This window comes from Stegodyphus dumicola, chromosome X1 (genome assembly GCF_044657685.1).
Source record: "Stegodyphus dumicola isolate Sdum_Otavi_A_Nest chromosome X1, ASM4465768v1".
Classification (NCBI taxonomy): Eukaryota; Metazoa; Arthropoda; class Arachnida; order Araneae; family Eresidae; genus Stegodyphus; species Stegodyphus dumicola.
The window spans coordinates 50,010,223-50,037,338 of NC_140780.1; the positions used below are offsets into that span (position 1 = coordinate 50,010,223).

Sequence of the window (27,116 nt, forward strand, 5' to 3'; positions counted from 1 at the left end):
TGTCTTTCAGTGGGACGTTCAGATAAAATATATAAATCAGAAAGTTGTATTAGCAGCATTTGAATTTAGAATATAATTTTGAGCGATTTTTATCACTTTGCTATACACTCGCTTTATACAGTTTTATCATCCTATATTTAGTTTATTAAAATATTATTCTTACTTCCAAATAAGTTCAAATTTTTCATTTTTTAAATCACAAAAATCAAATAGCATATCATAAAAAAGGCTAAATTTTATGCAGATAAATATATATATAGATTAAATTAATTAAATAAAAATAAATGGTTTCTTGTTGGCCTCGAGAGTGTTAATGCCTTAGTGATTGATTTCCTTGGAAGAAGGAATCAAGTAAGTTTAATAATAAAAGAGATATTTATAAATATCAAATTCAATTAAAATTTCGGGACCTTATTTTTTAAAAACTTCCCAGGTGATTTTTATGAAGCTTCAGCATAAGATTGAAATATGGAAAAAAAATTGGTATGTTCTTTTTAAAAAAGTCAGATTTGTGTCACAAATGTCTATGTTACAGATGCCTACGTTAAGACAATACTATGTATAAATCTGCTAAGTCACTTTTTCAAGACATGAAAAATGCAGGTTGATTTGTCAATCAGCCCAGTAAAGCAGGAGATATGGAACTGTCCCATTTTTGTCACACAATGTACCCACCCTTATTGAAAATGAAATGCTAATAATAGAGAAAGTATTGAATGTTTTATTCAGGAAGTATTACAAGAGGAAAAAAATCAGTAATATGTTGGCCTCTCTCTAGCCCTGATGCAAGCTGTTATATGGCTTGTTGCAAGATTTTTTGCCATACATTTTCAACTGGCATGTTAAATTAATCCAGGGATGGTTGGAGATGCCTGGTCATCAAAGCCCAAGCGTACTGAAATTGGGGAGAGATCTAGTCATCAAGATAGCCAGGAAAGTATTGAAGAAGCATGGACAAACAGTAGAAAGTGTGCAGTATGTGTCTGGGCATTATTCAGTTTAAATGTAAGGCCAAGGGTCAGTGAAAGGGAGCATTAACACTATAGAGCATAGAATCAAGTAAGTTTAGGAATGTACTGGAAGGCTATAAGGATGTCAGTGATGGGATATCAACCAAAGGGGTTCCTGGCATCAACCTGGCAATGTGCAAAGGGAAGAGGCGATTGATGCTGTTGGCCTCTATGATCTTGCCTCTCCCCATCACCTATCAATGAACATTGTATTCACTTATGTCCCAGTGACACACTAGGTTATTGATAAGGATGCATTAGGCTGTGAATGTAAATCACTCTATCCTCAGGTTCTGTTGTCACCTTCAGTAAAGTGCTACCTTCTTGGTGCTCTGTGTGGCCATGATTCATTCATTCCTGCCAACAACATTGAATGGTAGCATCGCTCCAGCCTAAATGTCTAGTGATCCTGTCATTTGACAACTATGCTTCCTTTAGTCCCATTGGGCATCCTTTCTCAAATGGTTATAGCTGTTCATACTGTTTGTAAACTCATCTGCGAGGTATTGGTACAGTTTGCATGGTTCTAGGAAATCACATTCACGTGAAAGTTATGCTTTAACATCAAGATGTCTTTTATACACCATCTAGATGTTCCTTTGCAATGCTTTGGAGCTGCATCTAGTCGGTGATTGGCTGCAAAAAGTTAATCCTTTGCGCCTTTTGTTATAGCATTTATTTCACTGGTGTAGTTGAGCCATGAATAAAGTTGTGAAAGTGCCAACTTATTCTCCAGTGTTCTTTGAGCTGATCATCCAGTATTCCAACATGACATGTTCTTGGACTGAGAGAAGAATCATGACTGGAGTTCTGTCAGTCCTTCACAAGACCAGATATCAAGTACATCGGTTTATTAATGTCTGGTGTACAGTGAAGGTATGCCTCCTTATACGTAGAGAGCCTCATATGCTTCACCATAATTAATTGACCAACTCTCATTCATATAAAGTACAGGATTTTTGTGTTTTAGATTAATTTCTAGATAAAATGTAAAGCAGTGAAAAAATAGGGAGATGTTTTATTGTATAACATGTTTTTATAGAGATATCAAAACAGTAAGAATCACAAATACCATCAAATTTCTGCATGTACTATGCAACATTTTTTGAATTGCACATTCATGCTTGTGCTCATGGTCCAGTTTGTTATGGGAACACAATATTGAACCTATTTGGATAGCTTGTTTCAACATTCCTGTTCTTGCATGGCACATACTTTTTTATGTACCTCATAATTTTCAAATTTTTGAAAATGCCTGCAAAACTGTAATTATCCAAACAACCAACAGAGGATGAAGTCGTCTTCTTATCCATCCTTTCCACCAGCAAAACTATTACTATGTGTGAACAGTGTAATATAAACAATATTTTAAGATATTACCTGTAATTTTTATAAGGAAACTATATTAAATAGAATAAATGTGCACAGTGCCGGAAATGTTTGCTTTATTTGAAACAAAAATATTCAGTGCCCATAGCTGCAAAAACCCTCTTGGTTTTACTGGGCTGTTTCTTTTTAATCACATCTCCCAGTAGATCACTAAAATCTTCCAGTTCTGTTTTCAGCCTGTACTAAGGACAATGTTTCCCAGCGATAAATGAAATTTATTAAATTAATGAAATCTAAATTAGGCAGTTTTCATTCCCCCATCTCTAATGATTTTCAGAAATATTCTTATTAAATTTTATTTAATTTGAATTAGGGTTTTATTCCATTTTGTTGTATTAAATTTGTCTCATTAAATTTCATTTGATATACTTGCCTTAATCTGTTGTTGACATTTGTAGATTTTAAATGAAGATTCAAGCAATATTTTAATCAGTCAATAGTTTATATTTAACTTTGTCTATGATACATTATTAAATTTATCTATCCAAATACTATGTACATTGATTATTAATCTTACTTTCATCGTATTTAAAAGTATTTTGATAAAGGAAAACTTTCCTTCAATAATCTGGACCTTAGTGTAAAAGTGCGATAAAAATTTAAAAAAAAAAAAAAATGAACCAAAGAACATAAAATATAGAATATTCAATTAAATATTAATGTATTTTACATCCAAAATGAATTTCAAGTACTTCATGTAAAGTGAATTGAAGTTAGTTTCAGATTCCTTTCAAATGGGGTTGCCACACAATGTGAAAAACCTTGTGTTTTCTCACAAAAATCTGTTTTTTAGGATTAAGGTTGCAGCTATGAGTGTCATTAGGGGAAGAAGAAAAAAAGCATATTGAATATTTTGAATTTAAGTAGTTCTACTTACTTTGGTTTTCAATATAAATATCTAAGAAATGCTTATTCAACTTGATGAAAATTTCAGATTATCCAATTTCTGTTCTGTGGGTCCATAAGTGCCCACTAAATATGTTTATGTGGTCTTTATTTCCACAGCTGATGATCATAGACATCCAGTTACAAAAACTTCTTAAATGACACAAGTATTCATGTTTATGCATTTTTTTAATTTAAAGAATAAATTTTGTAAAAATTATGAAATCTTAATATTCTTCTTTTTCTAGAGTTAAATTTTAACAAAAATTATGCTCATTATTTTAAAAAAAAAAAAAAAAAAAAAAAAAAAAAAAATTGACTTCTGTAAAACAAAAATAGACTAGTATTAAAAAGAGAAAAAAAGAAATTGGGACTTATGTAAAACAAACAATATACTGAAATATTTAATTTTTAAATTTTTAAAAACGGTTCTTTATAAATGTGGAGCATTTGGATGCTGGTGAACTGATACGAAACTTTATATCACAGGAGATACTGGTTAACCCGCAATAAAGGGGCCATAAAGGTGCTAGCACCTTTATGACAGGGCATTCTTGGAGATCGGTCCATGGCTATGCAATACCTGTGTAGGAGCTTTAGGCATGTTTGCTGCTCGTGCAGAGAGATAATGAATTAATTGAAAGTCTGTCATACTATAACCAGCTGAATGGCTCTTTAGAGGGTGGCATTGCATTGAAATGAAAATGTTTTATGCAAATATGTGCAGTGTAGGGCTTTTGTTGACTGAGGATTTTTTTTGGGGGGAGGCTCCCATTTATGTTTGAAAGTTGCCATATTTTGATTCTTTTATACATTACCTAAATTTCTCTGAAAGATTGACACACTGCATATATAGCTTTCAGTTGTGCAACATCACTTAGTGAACCAGATCCCTCTGTTAAATCTTTTCAAATCTTTTAGCATCTTTGTTCAAAAAGAATTTAGTGTGATTTTGGTATTTGTTATGATATGCAATCAATATGTTACATAACATTTTCAGGCTTGTTTCTATATTACATATGATGCATTTTTCATTATGTAATTTTCACATTATACTCTGTAAAAGAAAATATTTAATATGCCCCTAATATACTTTTTTTTACTATATACACATGTCTATTAAGCAAGCATAACGATAGTTTCTTTTTCAGAGTAATTCTGCGAAGAATTCACTGAGCGATGCAGAGAAAAAGGTATTTTTATATCTCTGGCCTCTATAAATAGTTATGCAAAGCTGTTTTAGAGTTGCATACATTTTTGTGCATTTACATATTATGATTAAACTGTTTTTCTCACTTTTTGACTGTTGCTGAAAATATATTTGTGTAGCTTGAAATTTATAAACATTGGGGTTCAAGTTAAATATTTATCACATTGTGATTTTTATTACATCACATGGTCATGGTTTGATTGCATTATACTGAGTATTTGCTTTGGACTTGAACTAAAGGTAATGAAAATTAACATTTATGTTATTAAGCTACTGGAATGGAACTTTCCTTTGAATCAATCTCAAATTGAAGTATTACTGTACAAACTCCAAATTCAAACATCCAGTAACTTTTATAATCTAATACCCAAACCTCTGTAACATTAGCATATATCCTTATGAATCCCACCTCACCTTACATAATCAAAGAATGGAGAATATAATACTCAACAAAAAAAGCAGCAAGTGTGTCCTAAAGGCGATTTTTGTCCTACCTAATTGAATTTCTTGCATGATTTTTCAAACTCGTTTTGGTTACAGTATTGCACCATGACAATTGATGTTGACTGCGACTATCCTTGAGTGGTTGTGGAGAGTTAGCATTTTTTACCTGACCTGAATAGTGAGTGAAGACCCAATGTTGCTTTGTTTGCATGTCATCTTATGAGATTTTAACTGATGATACAAAATCTGGAATTGCCAGAGGACCAATGAATCTGGGCTTTGTGCTGTAATCGGTAATATGTGACTGACTCTCTGTAGGGCAGAGCTTAAACAGTTCAGGTTTTGTGGCACATTTATAAATAATTATTTTGGAAGGAATTTTCCTGCAGTGTTACAAAATTATTTCAGTTTGCAAGGGATGTCCCTTTGATTTGTTAGCACTGTTATTAGCATGATTGCCTGAAGAATGTGTATGTGCATTTCTGCTAGAGTTTGGCACATTCTGAAAATGTGGTAACTTCTACTAAGGTGGTTGCGATAAGCAAGTACCAAAAAAATTATCAAGGAAAATATGTGATATTGTCCATTAAAGCCTATGGATTCAAAAACTTCCAATATGCAAGTAATTTTTTGAGCTTCTGATGCAGATCTGACTCATCTAGCCCAAATAGCAGAATAATGTTTCAAAGATAAACTACAGCCATCTTACGGCTAACTAGTTATGTAGCCTCAAACTGGAGAAAAAATGCAAGCATGTATTTAGTTATAAGTTTAATAAATAAACAAACAGAAAAATCTCACTAAAGAAGTTGAAAGTTTACCTCAAAATTGAGTATAAGTAAAACCAGAATCTATAATTTCTTGATGGCTATAATCATTCAAAAAGCATCCACTTTGGCATAAATGTGAAAACTGTCTATTGCTTTTTGTCATCAGAATTTAAAATTGATATTTGTGTTTCTTGACACCTTTCTCAGTTAAAAAACTAACTTGAGTTGTTAGTCCAAAACAAGTTATAATAGTTGGTAACAGCTGATGCTTCATACAGATTACATGTTTCTGGTCATCATTAACTTTTTCATGTTATTGAATCACTGCTGAACCATTACATTACTACTTATCATTCACTGAATCATGATTAATTTTTACTATAATGTGTATATGTTCTTTAGTATTTATTGATGCTTTATCTGATCTAACTTCTAGCCGTAATTAGAGATTGTCATTTGGGGGGGTCGAATCCCCCCCACACACTGCTATGAATTGCTGGTTAGATTTTCAGAATAAAAATTATTTATAATTAAGGCAATAAATAGCCAGCCCAGTTAATGCTGTTGTTAGTGGCAGCAGTTATTACATGATAGACCTGTCTTCAAATCAGGGATGGAACATAGACATTTTATTGTCTGTTCCTCTTTGTCTGCAGGTGCAGTATTGGATTATTTCTTATAATACATTTTAAACAACACTTTTACTGATGTTGGCTGTGAAGTTTAACAATGGACTCAACCCTTGCCAGACCAGTGATTAGTTGGCAAAAGGAATAAAAATATTTTAGAGTAAATACATAAGTAGAATGACATCTTAAAATATAAAAATACTACTTTCTTGAAAATTGTAACATTTAATTAACATTAATTAATTATAAAGTGTTATTATTAGTGATTCATATAATCATTTAGTGTTATTTAAAGCATCTAATATTGACAAAATATTAGGTGCTTTAAATAACAATAAATGTAATAAACAGAATAATAAAATAAATTTTCTGTTATTGGAAAATATGGTTTAATTTTTCTGAATATAAGTATTGTTTCTTAGGTTAGTTATTTCAGTAAACAAAAAACTAAGGTAAAATGATTCAGAAACTTTTTATTAGCAGTATTTACTTTGAAAATAAGAATACTGTTGTAATAAAACAGATAAAATGAGAGAGAAAAGCAACTCATTCAATTTAAAAGAGGCTAATTAGAAGCAGTGTTAAGTAATGTATATTCAGTTTTTTTTTTTTTTTTTTGTCTTTATTTCAGGGTATGAACATAAATTCGTAACTCAGGTAAATAAGATTTAAATAAAGTTGTACAACAGTATCTAGTTGTTGCGTAGCTCTTTCTTAAAAGCATGTTATGTGCACGTTATCCTACAGCAAATTAAGTCTGGTATAATGTGCATGAATATACAGGGGTTGGACAAAAATATGGAAGCACTTAAAATGCATGTTTGAATTGATATATTTATTCTTGCAAAAGTTGTGGGTGGCACTAATGTGTTTGCTCACAAACGCATCTGTACAACATCCTCAAAGCCACAAACGACCGAGCGGTATAGTTGCTGAACACTGGTAGTTCGGTCCGAGGTTCGAATCCCGCAAATGGGCTGGCTGCATGGGTGTTTTGATGGTTTTCCCCATGTGTAACATGTATATGAGCCAGTTCCCTTAGAAAGTCCTCCATGAAGGCATCCCTCCCCTTAGGCAGACAGCCCTCAAGGCTTTGTTGTAACCAAAACAAACCAAACAACATCCTCTATATGTTGCATCATTCATTACAGAGACTGTTCTGTACAGTTGTGAGTGCATTGTGTCGGGGCTAAATGAATTTAAACAGGCACATTTTGGGGGCTCATATTGTGGGTGCTTCCAAAACCAATGTAGCTGAAGTTTTTGGGTGTTTCATGAGACACAGTGTCTAAGCTTTTTAACTCATGCAGGAAAACTGGAAAAAGCACATCCATTAAATCACAGTGTGGACGAAGATGTGTGTTGATTGATCATGACAGATGATCATTGGAGAGGATTGTGACAAAAAATAAAGAGGACTACAGCCGCAAAATAACTGTTGAACTAAATGTCACACTCGCAAACCCTTTCAGCACTGAAACAATACGAAGGGAGCTCCAGTTCCACAAGCAGGGTAATTTTGGGAGAACTGCAATTCAAAAGCCATTCATCAATAATCAGAATTCTTGTAAGAATGATCAGAATCAGAATGCTTGTAAGTAGTGCCAAAGTCATCAGTGATCAGAATGCTTGTAAGTAGTGCCAAATTCATCAGCGATCAGAATGCTTGTAAGTAGTGACAAAGTCATAAAACCTGGAATGTTGAACAATAGAATACTGTCATTTGATCAGATGAGTCTTGTTTCAGACTGTTTGACTTCTGGGTGAGTTTGGTAAATTCTGTGCTAAGTGTATAATAGACTGTTTGATGCTAAGAATGAAACATGGTGGGGGGTCATGGTTTCGGCAGCCATATCATGGTATTCTGTGGAACCCATCATTACTGTGCAAGGTCGCATTGCTGCCAAGGGTTATGTGACCATTTTGGCTGTTCATGTCCAAAGGTCACATTGCTGCCAAAGGTTATGTGACCATTTTGTCTGATCCCATTGGTACAAATTTTGTTCCCCAGTGATGATACCCTACTCCAAGATGACAGAGCTCCTGTTCACTCAGTTTACATTGTCAAGTACTGGTTTTTTGACCATGAGGGGGATTTTTCACATCTACCATGGTCACCACACTAACCAGATATCAGTATAGTTGAGCCCTTGTGGGCTATTTGGGAGAGAAATCTGCATGAATGCTATCCACCACCACCATCATTAACAAGACTGGAAGCTGTTTTTAATGCCAATAGTTTTCTTACATCGTATTAATCAGAGTAATATGTTTTTATTTTGGTGTTTCTATATTTTTGTCCTACCCCTGTATTTGTGAACTAAAATTTAATTTATATTAAAATAAAAAGTAGAATTTGTATCTTCTAATCTTTATCATGTAGTTGGTCATGAGTAGAACCTTTCATCTAACTAAAATAAAATGCTGGGAAATTGTATGCATAATTTTTGCTACCAATCCATGCTTGAGTGACATAAAAGAAAAAGGAAGAGGAAAATGTTTGAAAATGTTGGATGTTCAGATGAAAATCTGTATATGTGGAGTGACTGAATCATGCTGAATGACATATTAACTTTCAATTGCAGTGATGACAACATTAATGTAAATATTTTTACATATTTCATTTCTGTCCGTAATATAGGAAAGAAGAAGTTTGGAAAGGAAGTTATCTGAAATGGAAGAAGAAATTAAGGTCATTATTAGATTTTTTTAAATGATAATGCATGTTGTATTTCAGTATTTTAATACTTTCAAGAAATAGATTTATAGTGCTTGGTTTGATGATTTTACAAAACTGAATACTGCAACTTATGAAATTAAGTGTATGACTTGTGATAGGTAGGTAATTATAATTGAATTCTTCTTTAGAATGTTTGGTGTCTTTTTCTTCCGCTTGAATATTTTCCAAACCCTTTCAACAATGCATAATTTAATGTGCTTTTAGATGTGCATGGTTATTTTCCTGCCAAATACAACAGCATCATTTTATTAAAATATCTTTGGGTACATGTAATTAACTTCTTGGTAATGAGTATCTATCTATCTAAATATCAGGTACAATAGTTAAGTAGTCTGCAATCCTGTATTTAATTTAATAATTTGAATTTATCTTTTTTCTTACTGAATTGTAAGTTCTGGCCATAATAGTTGTTCATTTAATACATAATTTAATATTTTCCCATTTATTTTCTACATTACCATTCATTATGGCATTTTGTTCAATTAATGTTAAGTAAGCTGTTTTTATGCGATTTTCTTAAATAACTATTTTTTCTGGTATTTTCAAAGTATTTGTGTGTTTTTTTTTTTCCTGTAAGAAATTCGTGTATAGTGCAGGTGTTTCAGAAATAGTGAAAAATCTTGTTTCTTATTGTTGATTAATTTTAATTTAATGTACAGTTGTCTGTTTATTCACTTTTTATATGGGATAAAATCTTCACATTATTTGAAGAAGTGTATGTAGGATAGATAAAAATGTATTTGAAAACACATAATAATACTTGCTAGTTCTTGCAGAAAGTTACAGGAATGTGAATGCAATTCTTGGTTCTGGTATAAGAACTGGTTCTGGTATTCTTGGCTTATACTTTGGGATTTTCTTTCTTGCAAAATTGTTTATTTTGGTGTTAAAGTGAGAGCTAAAAGTATGCATTTTCTTGCATAAACATATCTATTCTTACAAGGAAGACATTATTTGGAAGTATTCAGTAAACATTTACCTACTTTGCATTTATGCATGTACTTAGTGTAATTGTTAGTATTAGAATTTGAATTCATAGTTTCTAAAACACCCTTAGGTGGTGTAAATTGTCATATAGGTTTAACTCATTACAAGATATGGGCATGAAGGATATATAATTCCTTCTGGTATGGATTTCCTGTTTGTACCTCTTTGTCTACCACTACTTTTCTCTGAAGTTAAAGGGACCAAATTTGTTCCAGAAGGATTCTTTTGTGTATTATTATTTTCATGAAATTTATTATGATACATGTTTTACTTCATTATACCTGTTTTCGTACAATAATATGTTTTATCATACAGCAATTTTATGTAGAAATTTTACTATATTTTAAGTATATGTACTGATTTAATTTTATTGATTGTAATTTTTTTTATTATTTTAAATTAGAGAAGAAAATTAATTTTTATGAATGTACCTTTTAGGGTCTTGTGCATTTAGATTCCTTTTAAATAAGACATTTTTCTAAGTGGGATAATAAGATCAATATTCCACTTTCAATATTTCACTTTGTATTAAATATTATATATCCTTTTGATTCTCACATACGTTTCCCTGAAGTTTTTACATTCTAATAAAAAATCAGGAGTAGATTCGACTTTCTTTATTTTTCATTCCCATCTAACTGTAATTGACATTTTTCATTTATACTTCATGTGAGGGGGTTAATATACATTGGTAAACTAATTTTAAAAATGAATGTTATGATCAGACCTTTTTCTGTTCCGATAAGTCTTTTGATTTAACTACTGATATTTTATTCTTAGCTTTCATATTTCATGCATATTCTTGAAAGTTAAAAGTCAAGAATTATTTTCTTTGAATGTAATGTTCATTTTATAGTTTTGTACAAATGAAATTCAGTTTTCCCCAACTTTGTTGATCCTTTTTTTTGTTTGGTCAACTCATAATGAGTAGACAAAGTATGACCCTGAATTTGCTGGTTTCTGCATTGTTATTGAAAAGTGCTTTTTCGGTGTAGTCATCGTTTTAGGTTAGCAGGTGAAAGTGGAATTATTGTCAGTTTGTTGGTTAGTGGTAATGTCTTTTCTTCGCCAGTTCCACCAAAAATTGCACAATAATTCTCTTGCAGAATATTTCCAAATTAAAGGCTGAAAATGAAAAGCTTAAGGCCGAAAATCGAGCATTGTCACGAGTGGTGTGCAAATTATCCAAATAGGTAAAATTACTTTTCTTTTGGAATGTGCATGCAAATAAATTTAAACCTCCTCTCACATTCCACAGGAAAGAATGAGCAGATGCATTGTGTTTCACCCATGTTACTAATAAAATTTACTCTTTCTACTGCTTCATTAACTGCTTGGCTATTTTGAATGTTGTTTTTCAGAAATGTATGTGTGTCCTTTCAGCGCATTCTGTATTAACATTAGGGATTGAGTAGTCGTGTCTCAATATTAAAGAAATTATTTTGGCATTTAAAAAATAATACTACATGTGTGCCTATTTAAAATGCTGTGCCAGTGTATGACACTGTTACCGTTATGTTTTTTTTTATATGGCATAATGTCAGCAATTTTTTTATAATAAATAAGTTTCTCTAAAATTTTATATATAAATCAAAATATGAGTGTTGAATTGCACATTTAGATATATGTATATCCACAACATTTAGAGATACTGACAGGCCTATGTAGTGTTTTTTATTACCATTATTAAAAGTCTTTAATATATTGTTTAGTTATGGTAAAATATTTTTGTTTTTTTAGCAACATGAACTGTTGAAGGCTGATTATGAAAGGTTACGTGAAGAAAATGGTGCTCTTATTCGAGTTATCAGCAAATTGTCAAAGTAATAGTTTATTACTTTGTCTCCCTGTACCAATATGGAAACTACCCATATACCTGAAGTGGATATTGGTATATTTCACTGTTAAGTATCACTGTGAAGACAGGCTTGTTTATGAGACACTTTAGTACTTTTACCAAAACTGACAACTGGACTTGTTATATAAAATTCACTAAACATTTTGATGATTGGTGGTGCTCATATTTATTACCTTTCAGTTTGTAATGTATCAAAGTATGGCTGTCAATGCTGATTATCAAGTTTATAGCATTGTTATTTACAATTTGCTCTTGTTACTTAAACTTCAGTTAAATGTTGATCTAGTCCTTCTGTAGAAGAAAAATTCTACTGCAGTCTGTACTGATTATTTGGTACTTATGCATGTAGTGTTGTTTTTATACTTATGTCTGTCTTACATCTCTGTGTTTCAAAGGAAGGAAATGTGACAGGCATCTTTATCTCATTGACTGTTGAACTAGATTTTTTTTTCTGTACAATGTATGTCTGAGTTTTACATAAACATTTTATATTTTCACAAAACTGATGCATGAAAGACGCTATATTAAAGTGTATTTAAGTATATATATGTGTAATATTAATATATGAGTCATTTGATATAAAATATAGAAGACAGTCTTCGACGGTGAAAAACAGAAATACCTAAAATGTGCAGTTTTATTTTTAATGTATGTTATTAAGAGCTTTTGAATTTGTTGATTTCATTTACTATATTTTGATAAGTTCTGTGATGGATTAGGCCTGGTGATGTTTTCATGGGAAAGAACTTAACTTTTATCTTGCATTTTAATTGCACATAAGTTTGAATTATGAAACAAATTATTTATATTAAAAATTATGTTTTTATATAAAATAGCTTTGTTTTAAAGCACATTAATTTGATTTTATCCCATTATATTTGTGTGCATCATTTAAGAAACGAATAACCTAATTATATTTGTCAATGATATTAAATTTGTTTATTCTCCACTGTAATGGATTATCATTTTATTATACTGCTGTTAGTTGCTCATCTTTTTTTTTTGATTTATTAAATATAGTATTTTTAAATAAGTACTTTTAATGCACATTATTAAATGCATTTTCAAATATGTGCCTTTAGGGTGCCTTGAGATATCATGGAATGAAACATGATAGATCATGGTTTACCATCAGCACTGCCAGTGTTCTTGGAATGTCAAAAGATCTGATTTAGAAGAAACATTTTTATATACACCTTTCATGCTGATCTTAGAGATACAAGTTTAAGAAGTATTCTTTGTTGGTAGTTATTTTCTTATTAATGGGATAGTGTGCACCCATGTATACATTTTGTATATAATATATTTTCCAAGCAATAAACAGATTCAAAACACTATTTTGTCTAAATGGTTTCATAAGTTCATTTAGTTTAATAAAATATATATTTATATATATACTCTTTTTAGAGGTTTAGGAATGTTTTGAGAAATGAAATTTTTGAAATTTAATCAATTCTTCATATGAAAGATATTTCGATTTGAAAGATTATACTTTTTGCTACTTACAGACAAAATTTTCTCTTTCTGGGGAATTTAGAAGGAATTCTGTCAAAAGTACATTTTGCTTCATTTCATAAATTTTTATCTTATTGTGAATTTATTCATTTGTCTGAAATAAATTTTCTTCTACTTTTTGTCCATGTTAATTACAGCATAATACTAAATTTTTATAGATAATTTGGTTTTTGTAATAGTTAAAAATGATTAATATGTTTCAACATTTGATGGACAGAAGTATTTGTAAATGATTTTATTTACATACTTTATTCTTACTTTTACCTAAGTTTATGAACTTTCATATAACTAAAGGAATATTTTGCATGGAAATATTTACATTAGCTTAATGATATATTCTTAGCAATAGAAGTATATTATTCATATTTCAGAAGTGAAATTTAATCTTTATTGATGGATAAGACTAAGTAAAATTTTGTGATGCTTTCTTTAAACATTGTAAAGAAATTATTAAAATTTTTGTATTGTCTGCTTTTTGCTGTGTGTTTCCACTATTTCCTCCTTTTCTAAATATATTTATTTTCATGTAGTTTGAATTGACAATATGTGTGCTGCAATAATATGTCAGTTTATGTTGTTCACTGTTCCACTTGCAGAGTGCAGTAGTATTTATAAGTTTTTGTTAACTTATTATATTAAATAAGTATTATTATAAATATGTACAGATCTAGGCAAATGTGAAACAATAAACTTTCACCATAAAAATTTGCATATTTAGATGTTTTAATTTTGTGAAATGCTGGCAATGGCACAAACTACTTTTCATTCAAATGAAAACAATATTGCAGCTTAAATTTTTTTATTTACAATATATTGCATTGAACAAAATGATTAACTATAATCACACTACAGTTTTATATATTTTACAATCTAAAATACATATATAAATACAGCAAAAACATATAGCAAGCCTTTAAATAGGAACAAAATACACTTTTTTAACAATACTGTGATTAAGGAATTGTATAAAATGCTTCCAAATAGAGAACACTTTTAAAACTCTTGTTACATTCAGCTCTCAAAATGCTGTAATTAATTCAAAGTTTATGTAGAGAAATATAGTATGGTATTTCCTGCACTTACAATGTCAGTTTATTATATATACAAAAAGATTTGCAATAAATAATGAAATAGATGAAATGTTAAAAATTAAGAATTTTATCTGAAGTTGTTAAATTATTTGCTGTATAGTAAATTATGCTTGTAAATACTTTAATCTTCATTTTTGGTGTTGGCAAATGCACATTTTAAGCTTTATCACGAAACATACCCATCAAAAAGTTATATACATCAAAAAGTCAAATTTACATTCAAGAAGTATATCCTTCAATATTAAAAGTGAGTGCCTAAGATTCTGAATTTAAATATAAAGAGCTAAATTTTAAAAATCCCTATGTACATAAAACAGGAACTGTTAATATATGACAACAGAATCAAAATACTTATAGATGATAGGGGAAAAATCTGAATAGAAATGATTATTTTGTAGATTTACTCATGTTTTAATAGGGAGAAATTTTTGAACTATTAAAAGGGTCTTTGTATTCAGATATTGCTGCATTTCCTTCTTAAAATCATTTTATTTGTTATGTGACATGGGCATACGCTGACAAATTTCTTAAAAAGTTACATAGAGTGTTCAGTTTATGAAGTACTGCTTCACTCACTTTATCTTACTTTCAAATTTTTGTATAATATCATGCATATAAGTTCTGTTAAAGTAGAAATTTATAAATATCATTTCTGGTATTGTAGAAATGTGTAACTATAATGAGGTTTTCTGAAAATTGCTCACAAAAATTTCATCTAAATGGTAGAATATGAAAAGCTGTCAAGAAAAATAGTCTGTTGAGTAATAAAAATATATTATACAAGTCATTTTTACTTTGTTTTGCCTTTAGAGTAAGGGCATCTAAAGTTACATTTTATGATATGGAACATAGTTGATTCTGAATAAGCTCAGTTTCTTCTTATTCTGTGTCATATAATATTTCTTGGGCGTATATTCTATGTTGTTGAGAAAATTATTGATTAAAAGCTTTTTAAGGGATATATTTATAATTGAAGTCATTGACTGTTACATGCATATATGTCTAGTAACGTAAATACTTTATATATGAATAGATAATATAAAATGCTTTTTACATATTCCAAATATACATAAGCTCTTTATGTTGTATGTTTTATGAGAAATATATTCTTTTAATATTGATTACTATTATATTGTTTTGAAATTTTGTTATTCTTAGAACTAAGATGTAAAATTCTGTTTAATTTCCTTCATCTTATATGCTTTTACCAAAAAACTGTCTTAAATATCTATATATATTTCATTAGAAGTTCAGCATTTTTATGCTATAATTCTTTGCTTGATGTTATTTTTTAATACATATTACATCTTTTAGATTCTAGTAAATTTTCTTAAAATATTTGCTTGTTTAAAAAAATAGGAAATTTTGATTTTAGCTGTTATATTTTCACTTTATTTTAACATAGGTCATACTTTAAAATAATGTGAAATGACCTTTTTTATTAAAAAAGTACTTAAGTATTATATCGTGTAATTGTTTTTTTTATAAGAGCTGTATATTAATAATGTGTTTGAAACACTTTATAAAAGTTAATTTTTTAATCTTTGATGAAATATTTTAATTTTCTTGCAGCATTTTGTATAAATATATTTTACATCTTATGAAAATGAGAACATTAATATATTGAACTAGCTATTTGTGTATCTACTTTTCTGGTAATATTAACAGCAAAATATGATTAATGAATTTAAGTGCATTTATTTTTAAAAAGTACATTAAAGTTGCTAAAATCATTGTATGTGAATTACAGTGACTTGAGCATGTAAGACATCTAATGTTGTTTCCCAAATGTGTTGTGTATAAATTACAGTGTTGTATACAAGCGATTACTAGATAAATACCAAGTGTCACAAAATCAACAGATTTCTAAACATGTAGTTATCAGTGGTCCACTTCCCAGTCTTATAATTTTTTAAAAAAACTTTCTGCATGCTATAAAATACTATGTACATCAAAAGTACTTGTTTGTATAAATATATTTTATGGCTTTTCTAAAACGTTAGCACTAAACCAAATTTATACATTTTCTGCTGTGCTATTTTAAGAATTACACTTTCCATTAACCTAGATATTCAAACTATAAAAAATTCCATGAAAAAAAAATTTAACTACATCTGAAAACTTTATTTAGACCTTTTCTTTGGGTGATCTTGAACTGCTGGAAAATAACAAGAGTTTCTATGCATAAATAACAACTCCTACACATATATCATTAAAATTATATTCATTTTAGTGCAAAGTTGCCTGTAGTGATTTTATCTATTGCATTAAAATCTACATAATAATATATGGCAAAGCATATTGCAAGGTACACATACTTATTGTGTCATAGATTGCTCAAAATTTACAACTACTGTACAACAACATGGCACATGTGAAGAACATATCACGGCATTAATGGCTGTGCAGCCATATTGACAGGGGTGCCATTTGGTAGATAAAACCATTAAAAAAAAGGGTAGACACTTTTTGTTATTAACATTATATAAATTTATATTGTTATTTTGGTGGAGAGGGTATTTGTTGAAATTTTTAATGACTATTTTTAAACCGTTTTATTTTGTTAAGAATTCCTTATTCAGTAATAAATGTCACAGAATATTTGTTTCTTTTCATGTATTATTCATATATTTTACCTATATATGATAGTTTATTTGCATTCTATTTATATATAATTAGAGTTTGTATATACTTTTTACTTGCATTCTGCATATATAATTCTGTTTTTAATTCCATTTACTGTTCATTAACTTAAAGTACATCTCTTATTCTTTTATACCACATTTAACAATGAGGAAATTTTTGGTGTAAGGACTGATATATTTAAATGGCATCCCTGTATTACTTAAGCATTTTTGTTATTCCTTTTAGCATCACACCTGGATAAGCTTGCATTTAATACAGAAAATTATGCATCCTTCTCTACTTTGTAGCAAATACATATTGTAAAGGCAATATTTATGTAATTGCCAAACATTTATATGCTGTAAGCAATAATGCTATTAGATTTTGTAAAACTGGTATTGTATGGATTCGTAACTGGATCCTCAGTTATTTGAAGGAAGGGTTTTGATTAATATGAAGTAGTAGTTGCTTTTATTTTGTCATATGAAATATTAACAAGGTTATGAAAACCTTTCTATATATACTGAATATGTGGTTCTTGCAATCTTACTAATATAAAGTACTCGTTTATGAAACAAGAAATCATGGTTTCATAAAATCATGCTTTCAGCATAATATGCTTAAATAGAATGTTTTAGCTTACATATCATTACATGCTGGTCTATATACAATTAGATTTATTGTTTTATGGAAAAGCTGGGTACATTTTTGTCAAATTTGACAGATGTATTTAAAGGAACAAAATTACTCTTTTGCATTTTATTAAGAAAATCCTTCAGATTTTCCAGACGTGCAGAGCTTTCATGTGAAGCCACTGCCAATCTTGGGTTTAATTTTACGTTATTTTGAATACTTGCATGTTTTGAATGAACATTAGCCATGTGATGATGCCAGCTCCCCTCTCCTTTTAAGCATGAACGAATTTAAATTTTCTCTTTTATTTATTTATTTATTTTGGTCATTTGTTATTCTAATAGAAAAATGTGAAATTTGGAATGTCTTTTTTTCTAAAAAGATATTGTATAGGAAATTATTTTAACCATATTTGGTTAAAAATTGTGAAGGTTGGGGGAAGGAGAATGAAAGACGACTTTCGTAGAAATAACAATTGACAATTTTTATTAAATTATATGCAACTTTGAAAGAATCTGAATTTATTTGTTAACTTCTAACTCATGAATACCCCTATATACCTGTCATTCAGGCCATAATAGGAAAGTTTTTTTTAATTGAGTATGTTTTCACCTTTTGCAGATTTTTATGATCTCACTGAAGTATTCTGATTTTAATTCGGTTAAGTCAATTCTTTTATTTTTCATTGAAGATGGTTGTTAATAGATTGCACTCACGTTTAAAGCTTTTCTGAATGAATTTAAATTTTCTCTTTTATTTATTTATTTATTTTGGTCATTTGTTATTCTAATAGAAAAATGTGAAATTTGGAATGTCTTTTTTTCTAAAAAGATATTGTATAGGAAATTATTTTAACCATATTTGGTTAAAAATTGTGAAGGTTGGGGGAAGGAGAATGAAAGATGACTTTCGTAGAAATAATCTTTTTATATTATTTTATATTATGTGATTACAATATATATGTTAATTAGCTGTGTATTTTCATCATGGCTTTAAAGAGCAGTAGTATCCTTTTTAACAGAAAATGCTTGTAAAAAGTCCTTTATCCTATTAAATGACAATAAAGAAAGTAGTTTCCACTGAATACAACTGCATTTATAGAATAATCATAAGATTATTAGATCAAATAAAGTGATGATTCAGGAACATAAGTATATTTAACATCTATATTCACATCAATATTACTGAACTTTTGTGGAACCCGTTTCTGCATTGAAATTTCTGCTTTTATATGACAAAGTACAGCAGGTTGAACCAACCTGCAAACACAAAATTTTAGCTCTTCTAGATGCAAACATTGGTGGTTGGAATTTTTTTAACAGTAAGCTGAGTAGAAGTATTTTAAATACTTTTTGTATACACAATAAATCATGTAGGGAATAAGGAAACACAATTCACTTTGCTCCAGAAAGGGCATCAAGATACATTTTATATTATTTGATTACAATATATGTGTGTAATTTGGAAGGTTATGTTTTGTAAATAAAGAAACAAATCCAGTGTTTATTTCTACATTCGACAGTCATTTGATGTCTTTTATTCCCTTTACAGTTCAAAAAGATTTCCTGGGAAATGTTTTAAAAGTAAATTGAGTATCTGTATTTGCTTTACAACAAAGCTATGATTTCAAGCCACTTACAAAGCATTTTCAAAGTTGCTGGTAAAAAAATTTAATTTAAAGAAATCAAATGTTTTATTTACATTTTATAGATTCTGGACCATTCTGTTACCGATTATATTACTTTTTGAATAATATTAATAAATGGCAGTAATATAGAAAAAGAATATGAAAACATGTATCACAGACTGTTAAATATTTTTGTTTCATTCATAATAATAATGCATTTTTGAATCATGGTATAATTAAAAGTTTGTGTATATACTAAAATGGGGAAGGGGGGAAAAAGAACCTACTGTAATAGTTCCGAGATTCTATACACTGAATTATTTTACTAGAAACTTACTTTTGTGGCAATTTTTTGTAGTACATTTAAATATGCATTTGGAGGGGAGTATTACATACTTTCATATGATCATGATATTTTTTAAGAATATTTGAAAGTATTTGTGTTCATTTTATTTCATTTAATTTTTTAAAATAACATTTGAATGAAGACTGAGTCATTTTATACAAAATACTTTGTTAGTCATATTTGTGTATAAATATTAAATATTATAACTTTTACTGTTGTAAAAAATAGTTTTGCTTTTTAAGTTGTAGGCTTTTAGATAAATCTTTCAATCCCTTGCATAATCTCAAGCATACAGCATTTGAAAGTTTTAAATTACATATGTAAACACACACACCCATATATATAAAAAAATTACGACATTCATGGAATACATATGATACTCATCCTTATTTGAACGAGGTGTCAAGTAATCTGCAGCTTTGGCCACATAAGGATCCTGCATGTAAAATAAATATACCATTCATTCAGCTAAGGAAAACTGAATTTGACATAAAAATATCTGTTATAAAAGTAAGTATTTTACTAAAAAATATGAGTAAAATATGCTGGTCTTTATAGGTTATTTCTTGTGATGTATTAACATCCAAGCAATTTAGTGTCATTTTGATTTGATATGTTGAATGTTTCTGCGACTTTTCCTTGTATAATATTATGTATGCCCTTTCACTTACAGAAATGTGTAGATTCTCAGAAATATCATTTTCACTTTTTTTTTTTAACCATTGATCAGAACTTGATCTTTTAAAGACTCTATTCTAAATCTGATTGTTGGACAGATTTGTAGAATAACTTGTTTGCATGACTCATTGCTGATTGATCAAATTAGAGAAGTATTAAAAATTAATAATTGAAGAATATAAAATGTATGGTTGAACCATGCTGTAACAAACTTCTAGTGATCAGAAATTTGGCTCAGTTATCCAAACCAATAAGAAAAATGGATTATCTCACAAAAACATGTAAAATTTAGCATAAAGAAAAAAGTCAATAATAAATCTGATTTTAAAATAATCTAAGACTTAATTACAATAATGGTTATTCATAATATTAATTTATTGTTCATTTGTTTGCCAGTTTGTCCAAAGTTACAAAAATTCATTGTCATTTGTTGAGATATTGGCAGATTGTGGCTTCTTTGAGTGGTGAACCTTTTCTGCAATGCTTCTTCAAGCTCCTTATGGTCTACCTTGCTCAACTTTTTCTATGAATCTAAATTTTTTTAATAAGCAGAAATAACAGTTCCGTTTTTTTTTTTTTGTGTGTGTGTGTGTGCGTGTGTGTGTGCGTGCGTGTGTGTGTGTGTTATTAACTGTAGATTTGGTTTAATTGTATTTCTGAATTTCTGAGAGGGATCGATTTGTCTGCATCCATTTTCTATTTTTCGAATAATGTTCACTTTATCTTCAGTGCAGAGTACAGCTTGCCATGCAGATGAATTTTTGATGGAAACAAAGTGCAGATAATTTGATTAAAGAACATGTGAGAGTTTTGACCTTCTGGAAAGTAAGAAACAGAAAGATAATTTCGTTGCCTATGTGTCTTATTCAATGTCCATTGAGAAATCATTAATTTCCCCAAGATATGAATGGTTACAACACAGATTTCACAATCTACATGAATATTTTATGTCTTGCAGAAAACCTTAAGATTGCAAAACCTCTATTCGAAGGATAGAACTTGGAGAGCATTTATGCTCAAACAAGAACAAGCTGATAAAATAAAATCTTTTCATTCCTTAGAAGAAGAATCAACTGCAAAACTGCATGCTGATAAGATTCGTTACTTCCTCTTTTCGTGAATAGCAAAAGCTTCAGTATTTCCATCATATTCCAGCCTTGCATAGTCTTGGAGTTGAGACAAAGAATTTTAATGGGATTGGAGAATCTGCTCACCTTGTTTGGCTTATTGGTTGTGTAACCATCTGGTATCCTAAGATAAGCTCACTGTATCCTCATTCTTCTAGAGTTGGGTGTCAGACATAGCCTTATTTTGGTAAGTGAGGGTAAAGATAAAAGAGGTAATATAAAGGTGTTTTTCATAACAAATGAATGAGGAAATTGGATGGAATGTAGATCATGGTACTTTTATGATTCATAGTTTTTTTTTTTTTTTTTTTTTTTTTTTTTTTTTAAACTTGTAGGAATTCCGGAAAAGATAGAAAAATAAAAAGAAAGAAAAGAGCTCTCATTTGAAAGATATTCATAGTTTGTTATATCTGATTTTCATACTCTTGTATGTTCACTAGAACAATATAGAATAACATTAAATGTATAGTAAACTGGTTAGGACCAAAAAAAAGATTGGTGTGAATTAAATTATCTTAGTCTTCTATCTCTGAATATTTTGATGTTTTGTAAATCTTAAAAGTTTTAGTCCGCAGTAAATTCAGGCACTATGATGGCAGCTCTTGAACTTTCATATATAATTGGTTCCGAAAATGTGTGCGAATGTTGGTACAAAAGTAGAAGGATGTAAAAAATAATAATAATTAAAAAATTATATTTAAAGATATTTATTTATCAATGTACAAAATAAAATTAATGAGGCATGTTTCAGTGCTTTCAGGTGTTCCTTTTATATAATTTACGAGTTAGTTGAATGTCACTTTTCCCCCCCCTTTTCTTGATAAAGAATTTGGATAACATTTTGTGTCTTTCTTAATTGCATTATGTACTTGAGAAAAGACTACATTCTTCCATGATAGTAAAAAATTTGACGATGTGTATGCAGGCTTCATTCATATCTTTCATTGTCAAAGTGTTAATGATTTTATCAGCATCTTCCTCACTTTTATTGTACATTTCATTTAACTATTGTTGCTCAATTAAGGACTCATTTGACAGAGGTACTGACTGAGATTCAATCAATTCATTAACATCTTCACTGTTGATGTCTAAGTTTAGTCTATTCACTAGGCTAAAACTATTTCATTTGTGATAGTTTCTGGAGTTTCTTCAGAATTTATAAAATCATTCATCATTTATTGGCATAATTGTTCCCAGGAACCTTTCATTGTTGACTGTTTTATTTCAGCTCATGAATCTCCATCATTGTTTATTGAATTCTAAATATTATAGTTTTCTAGAAGTCTCTTAATGTAGGTCCACCTTTCCTGCCAGTTGCCTTGATGGGCTGATTCATTATTGTCCTCACATAATATTATTTAAATGTAGCTATCACTGTTTAATCCTTGGGCAGCATGTAGCAGATAGTACTTTGAGGAAGAAACACAACATTGATTTCCAGGTATTAATTTTGCAGAGACTTTGGGTGTCCTAGAGATCAATAATGCTTTAAATTGTAATTCATTATCTTTACATTGTTGCTTAACTGCTAGCACAAAACAAATATTAAATATATTATTATATTAAATAAATTTTAAATATTAATGCAGTGACCCAGGTTAGTTGATTTTCAAATGACCAGAAGCAACTCTTTAGCCTTTTTTCTTCCAATTTTCTGAGACTTTCTGCTTGATAAACTAACATTGCCTTCCACTTAAAATTACCAGCTAAGTTTTCACCAAGAAGCAGAATCAGACGGCAGAGTTAGAAGGTTTATGTCCAAGAGCAAGTAACTGATTTTTCCTTCGATAAGAATGTACAATTCAGCATTTATTTTCCAAAGTAAACCTGTCTTGTATTCATTGAGCATGTCTAAGAGAATATTCTCCATCTGGAGGAATCCGTTGAGAAAATAAATTCCTTTGCAGCATCTTTATCTGGATTAGCCAATACTCCAATTTAATATTATGTAAAGAATACCTCATTTTACGTTCATCAAACCAGTTATTATTTGTTTGAAACACTGTGTTAGAACCTTCTTTTAGTCTAGTCATCTAATCTTTATGCAGGCTAACAGCCTTAGTTTGAATAATTGAAAAACTCAGGGGGCATTGTTTTCATCCATTAAGGCAAAGATCTTTCCATTTCATCCATCACTTTCCAAAATTTTAAACACATTCTTGTACTTAATTCTTGTTTTTCAAAACTCTCTTTCAGAATGTCTAATTAGTTTGTCTCAGTCATATGGAATTAATGAATCGTTTTTGTTTATATTAACAGTGCAGTTTTTAATTCATAATTATGCATTTATAGGGGTAAAATATTTAATCATAAATAAATTGGCAAACCACACAATGTTAGGACAAGTGAATCATTGCAAGACTAAACCTGTTTAATTTGTTATATGTATTTGACATTTGGCCCTGCCAGGGTCGCTCAAGAACCTAGTGTTACAATTTTGAGAAGTCTGCTTCTGTAGGAGTTAATGTGGAAGTAAGCGTGAGCTACCACAATCCATGGGAGTGATTGCATGGCGAGAAATTTTTGTAATATCTATAAAAACCTTTAAAAATTGAATTTCTAAAATTGTGTGAAAGTCGAGAACCTTTTGTATCTTTTTTTGAATATTTTTATTGACTTAAAGTGTAAAAGACTTATATCTTAAATTAATTTAGTAGCTTTGTTAATCCTGTTTTTTTTTTTTTTTTTTCTTCTTCTCTGTAGTGCAGAAGACCTCCAAAAAATCAGACTAACTTGAACTACAGCCTATTTGGTTGTTTAAGAAACTGAATAATTGGGATGTTCTGTTTTTTTGTAGGCCAAATATGTATTTTCTGTGATTGATATGAGGATTTTTTCCCTGTATTGTATGTTATTTCATCAAAAACTTCGCAATTAAGGAAATATATTTTTGTTTTCTGTAAAACAAAACGCCAGAGAAATTTTTTATACAGAATAATGAAATGATTTTTTTTTAATGCAAGCTGTAATACAGAGAATGTTATTTTTCTTTTTATTTTACTGTAAGGAAATAGTTTTTATTGATATTAAATAATAAAGTTAACAGCATAATACATATTAGAATTTTCATTTACACTTTATAATGTATGTATTATTTTAATGGGGGAGAAACTGAAAGATCTTTTTTTTATTGTGGAAAAATGTTTTTAGAATAGTTGAAAATCACAAAAGGTTTACAGTAGAGAGTTGATTCTCCATTTGTGTTTGTAAACTGTGTATTTGGCGATTTTCTTTAGATAACAGGTACATGTATAAATTGATGATCAAATTTCAGTCCACTGAAATAAATTAAAAATAATTCAAACTAAATTTTATACTTGTCCTATAAAAAAAAGACCTAGATAATTTGTGTTCTTTTGTCTTTCTCCATATCTATCATTAAGGGGATTACATATCCTCGGAATATATGCTCCTCAAAATTATTTCACATATTGTTGAAATATTTCGCATATTCTGAGCTTGTGCAAATTTTGTTCCCAAGCCTTTTCCAATTTTTTGAAGTATTTTAGTTTATAAGAAATAAATTATTTCAAATTTTTTGTTTTCTGTTATTAGCTGATTAGGTATGACACATCTGTTATGCTAAATTTAAATAAACATGCTGTTGTGCTGCATCTGGACATTTAAAAACACACCTTGGTAGGATATTAAATTTTATTCTCATGGTTTTATTTTATGTGGTTGATGGTATGTATTTTTAAATAGAAAACTTTTGCTAATGCTTAGTTTCAGAAATCTATCATTTTAGAAGAATTAAGGCAAACTAAATTGTTTAATAATGTGGGTTTGAAATGAAATATTCTATCTACATTTCTACGAGATGGGACCAAAAAGTTTTGGGAGTTGTTTAAAAAAAAATACTTTGGATATGAAAGTGTTAAATTATTACCCATGTGACTGAATGTAATGCTTCACCCACTATTATTTCTTAAACATGTTCATCTGCCTGTGATTTTCTTTGAACTTCCGGGAAAAAAATATTCCTTTATCCTCAGAATAAAAGAATCGAATAGAGAAAGATTCCTTAATCCAAAGACGTCGAATCTTACCATATCGAATGTATAGCAAAGATGGCACTCATTCCTCACTTTGATATTATTCCAACATGTTGGATTATTCAAATCTGTGTTTGTGAGTGCATTGTTACAGAGGCTTAAATAAGGTACCGTTCTGACAATGATCATTAAGGGGAGCTTGACAGACTTTTCAAATAATTTCATCATACTGATTGAGAAAGGTGTATGGTCTTTATTTGACGTTTTACTTTTTAAAAACAATTCACCTTTGAAGAAATTTGTGTTTAGTTGTGTAGCATTGTGACAAACTCAAGACTGAGTCTTACTTTAATAATTTTAAAATTAATTAATAATTTAAAATATGATGTCCCTTCCTTTAAAAAAAAAAAAGATTCCAACATAGATAGGCACAATTGTTGCTTCGGAAGCAAAATTTATTTGGGCATAACAAAGTATTCTATGATGGATATTTCTCAGGATAATTTTTTGTGTAGTTGCCAAGTTGACTGAGATATGTATCTAAGTGAGAGACAACTTTCTCAATATCCATTTTGAATATGTGATGCCCTTAACATTCAAACATCGTGTTACTGTCGTTTGGATGTTCTTGCAACTCCAAACCGTGAGACACAAATCTTGGTCATGAATGACATTCTGTTGCCTCAGAAAGGGCTCTCAAGTTTTATCAAGAACACACACTTTATGAAATCTTTACTGCTGAATCACTTGAGATGCAGCACCGCAACGTGACAAACATAACTCGTGTGTCAGTTAGATCAAAGTTAATTGTCACGTTTCAAATTCTCGAGAAATATCTCGACACGTATAGATTTTAGAGTGACAAGACTTCGACGGTAAGCTTGATTAAGCATGATCCATGATTAGGCAAAGGCCTCAGTTATAGCGACATGTGGGAAAATAAGCTATCCATCACAGAATACAGTGAAAAATATGTTAAAACCAAATAAACATTTTTCCTGAATAATAATCCTTGGAAATGTGGGATTCTCTTTGTAAGTAGGTAGCTCAGAAAACACCTAAAAAATGACACAATATTCAAAACATAATGAAGTGTGCCAACTAGTTCAGAGTACATTTATCTGTATCGGTAGATACCTGGATTTCATCCACTTTCTGTGGGGTATTCTTATTATGGAAACTTTTGGGTCCCCCTCTCGTATATTAGGAATTTTACTTCTCCTACCTCATCTTCAGTATTCTGTGGCATCTGCCGGATCTTTTAGCGAGTGCCACTGAGCAATAGGTCTTCTTGGAGAGGCTAGCATATCCATCCAGTGGCGAAGTTCAGTTCCTGTCGCATTACAGCCCATTACGACTTTGCCAATTGGTTCTGAAGTTCCAATGCGATCGTAGTCCACAACAGTAACAACAAGCTGAACTTTCTAGAAAGAAAAAAAATTAAGTTATTTATTAAGTTTCCCAATAAAATACTGTATTTCAAGGCATAGCCAACTTCCTTCACCCTGGCTGTTCAAACTGAGATTGAAGAAGAATAATCTCTCCAACATTCTTCAA

At 29.8% G+C, this 27,116-nt stretch overlaps 2 protein-coding genes across 5 annotated transcripts in view; one reads left to right on the forward strand and one right to left on the reverse strand.

Moving 5' to 3' along the window:
- Positions 1 to 14,146, forward strand: part of LOC118195112 (protein phosphatase 1 regulatory subunit 12B-like) — a 234,081-nt gene extending 219,935 nt beyond the window's left edge. For 3 of the 4 annotated variants that reach the window (XM_085807799.1, XM_085807801.1, XM_085807802.1), the window contains 4 exons: positions 4,436 to 4,477; positions 8,979 to 9,029; positions 11,171 to 11,257; positions 11,805 to 14,146. In XM_085807799.1, coding sequence (XP_085663925.1) covers positions 4,436 to 4,477; positions 8,979 to 9,029; positions 11,171 to 11,257 — 180 coding nt within the window. In that variant the 3' untranslated portion in view covers positions 11,805 to 14,146. The remainder of the gene's footprint in view (positions 1 to 4,435; positions 4,478 to 8,978; positions 9,030 to 11,170; positions 11,258 to 11,804) is intronic. The other variant, XM_085807800.1, reaches the window with a different exon arrangement.
- Positions 14,147 to 14,219: 73 nt separating this feature from the next.
- LOC118195113 (synaptotagmin 1-like) overlaps positions 14,220 to 27,116 on the reverse strand; it is a 122,457-nt gene continuing 109,560 nt past the window's right edge. The window contains exon 9 of the mRNA XM_035366362.2: positions 14,220 to 26,983. Within this exon, the coding sequence (XP_035222253.1) occupies positions 26,792 to 26,983 (192 nt within the window). The 3' untranslated portion in view covers positions 14,220 to 26,791. The remainder of the gene's footprint in view (positions 26,984 to 27,116) is intronic.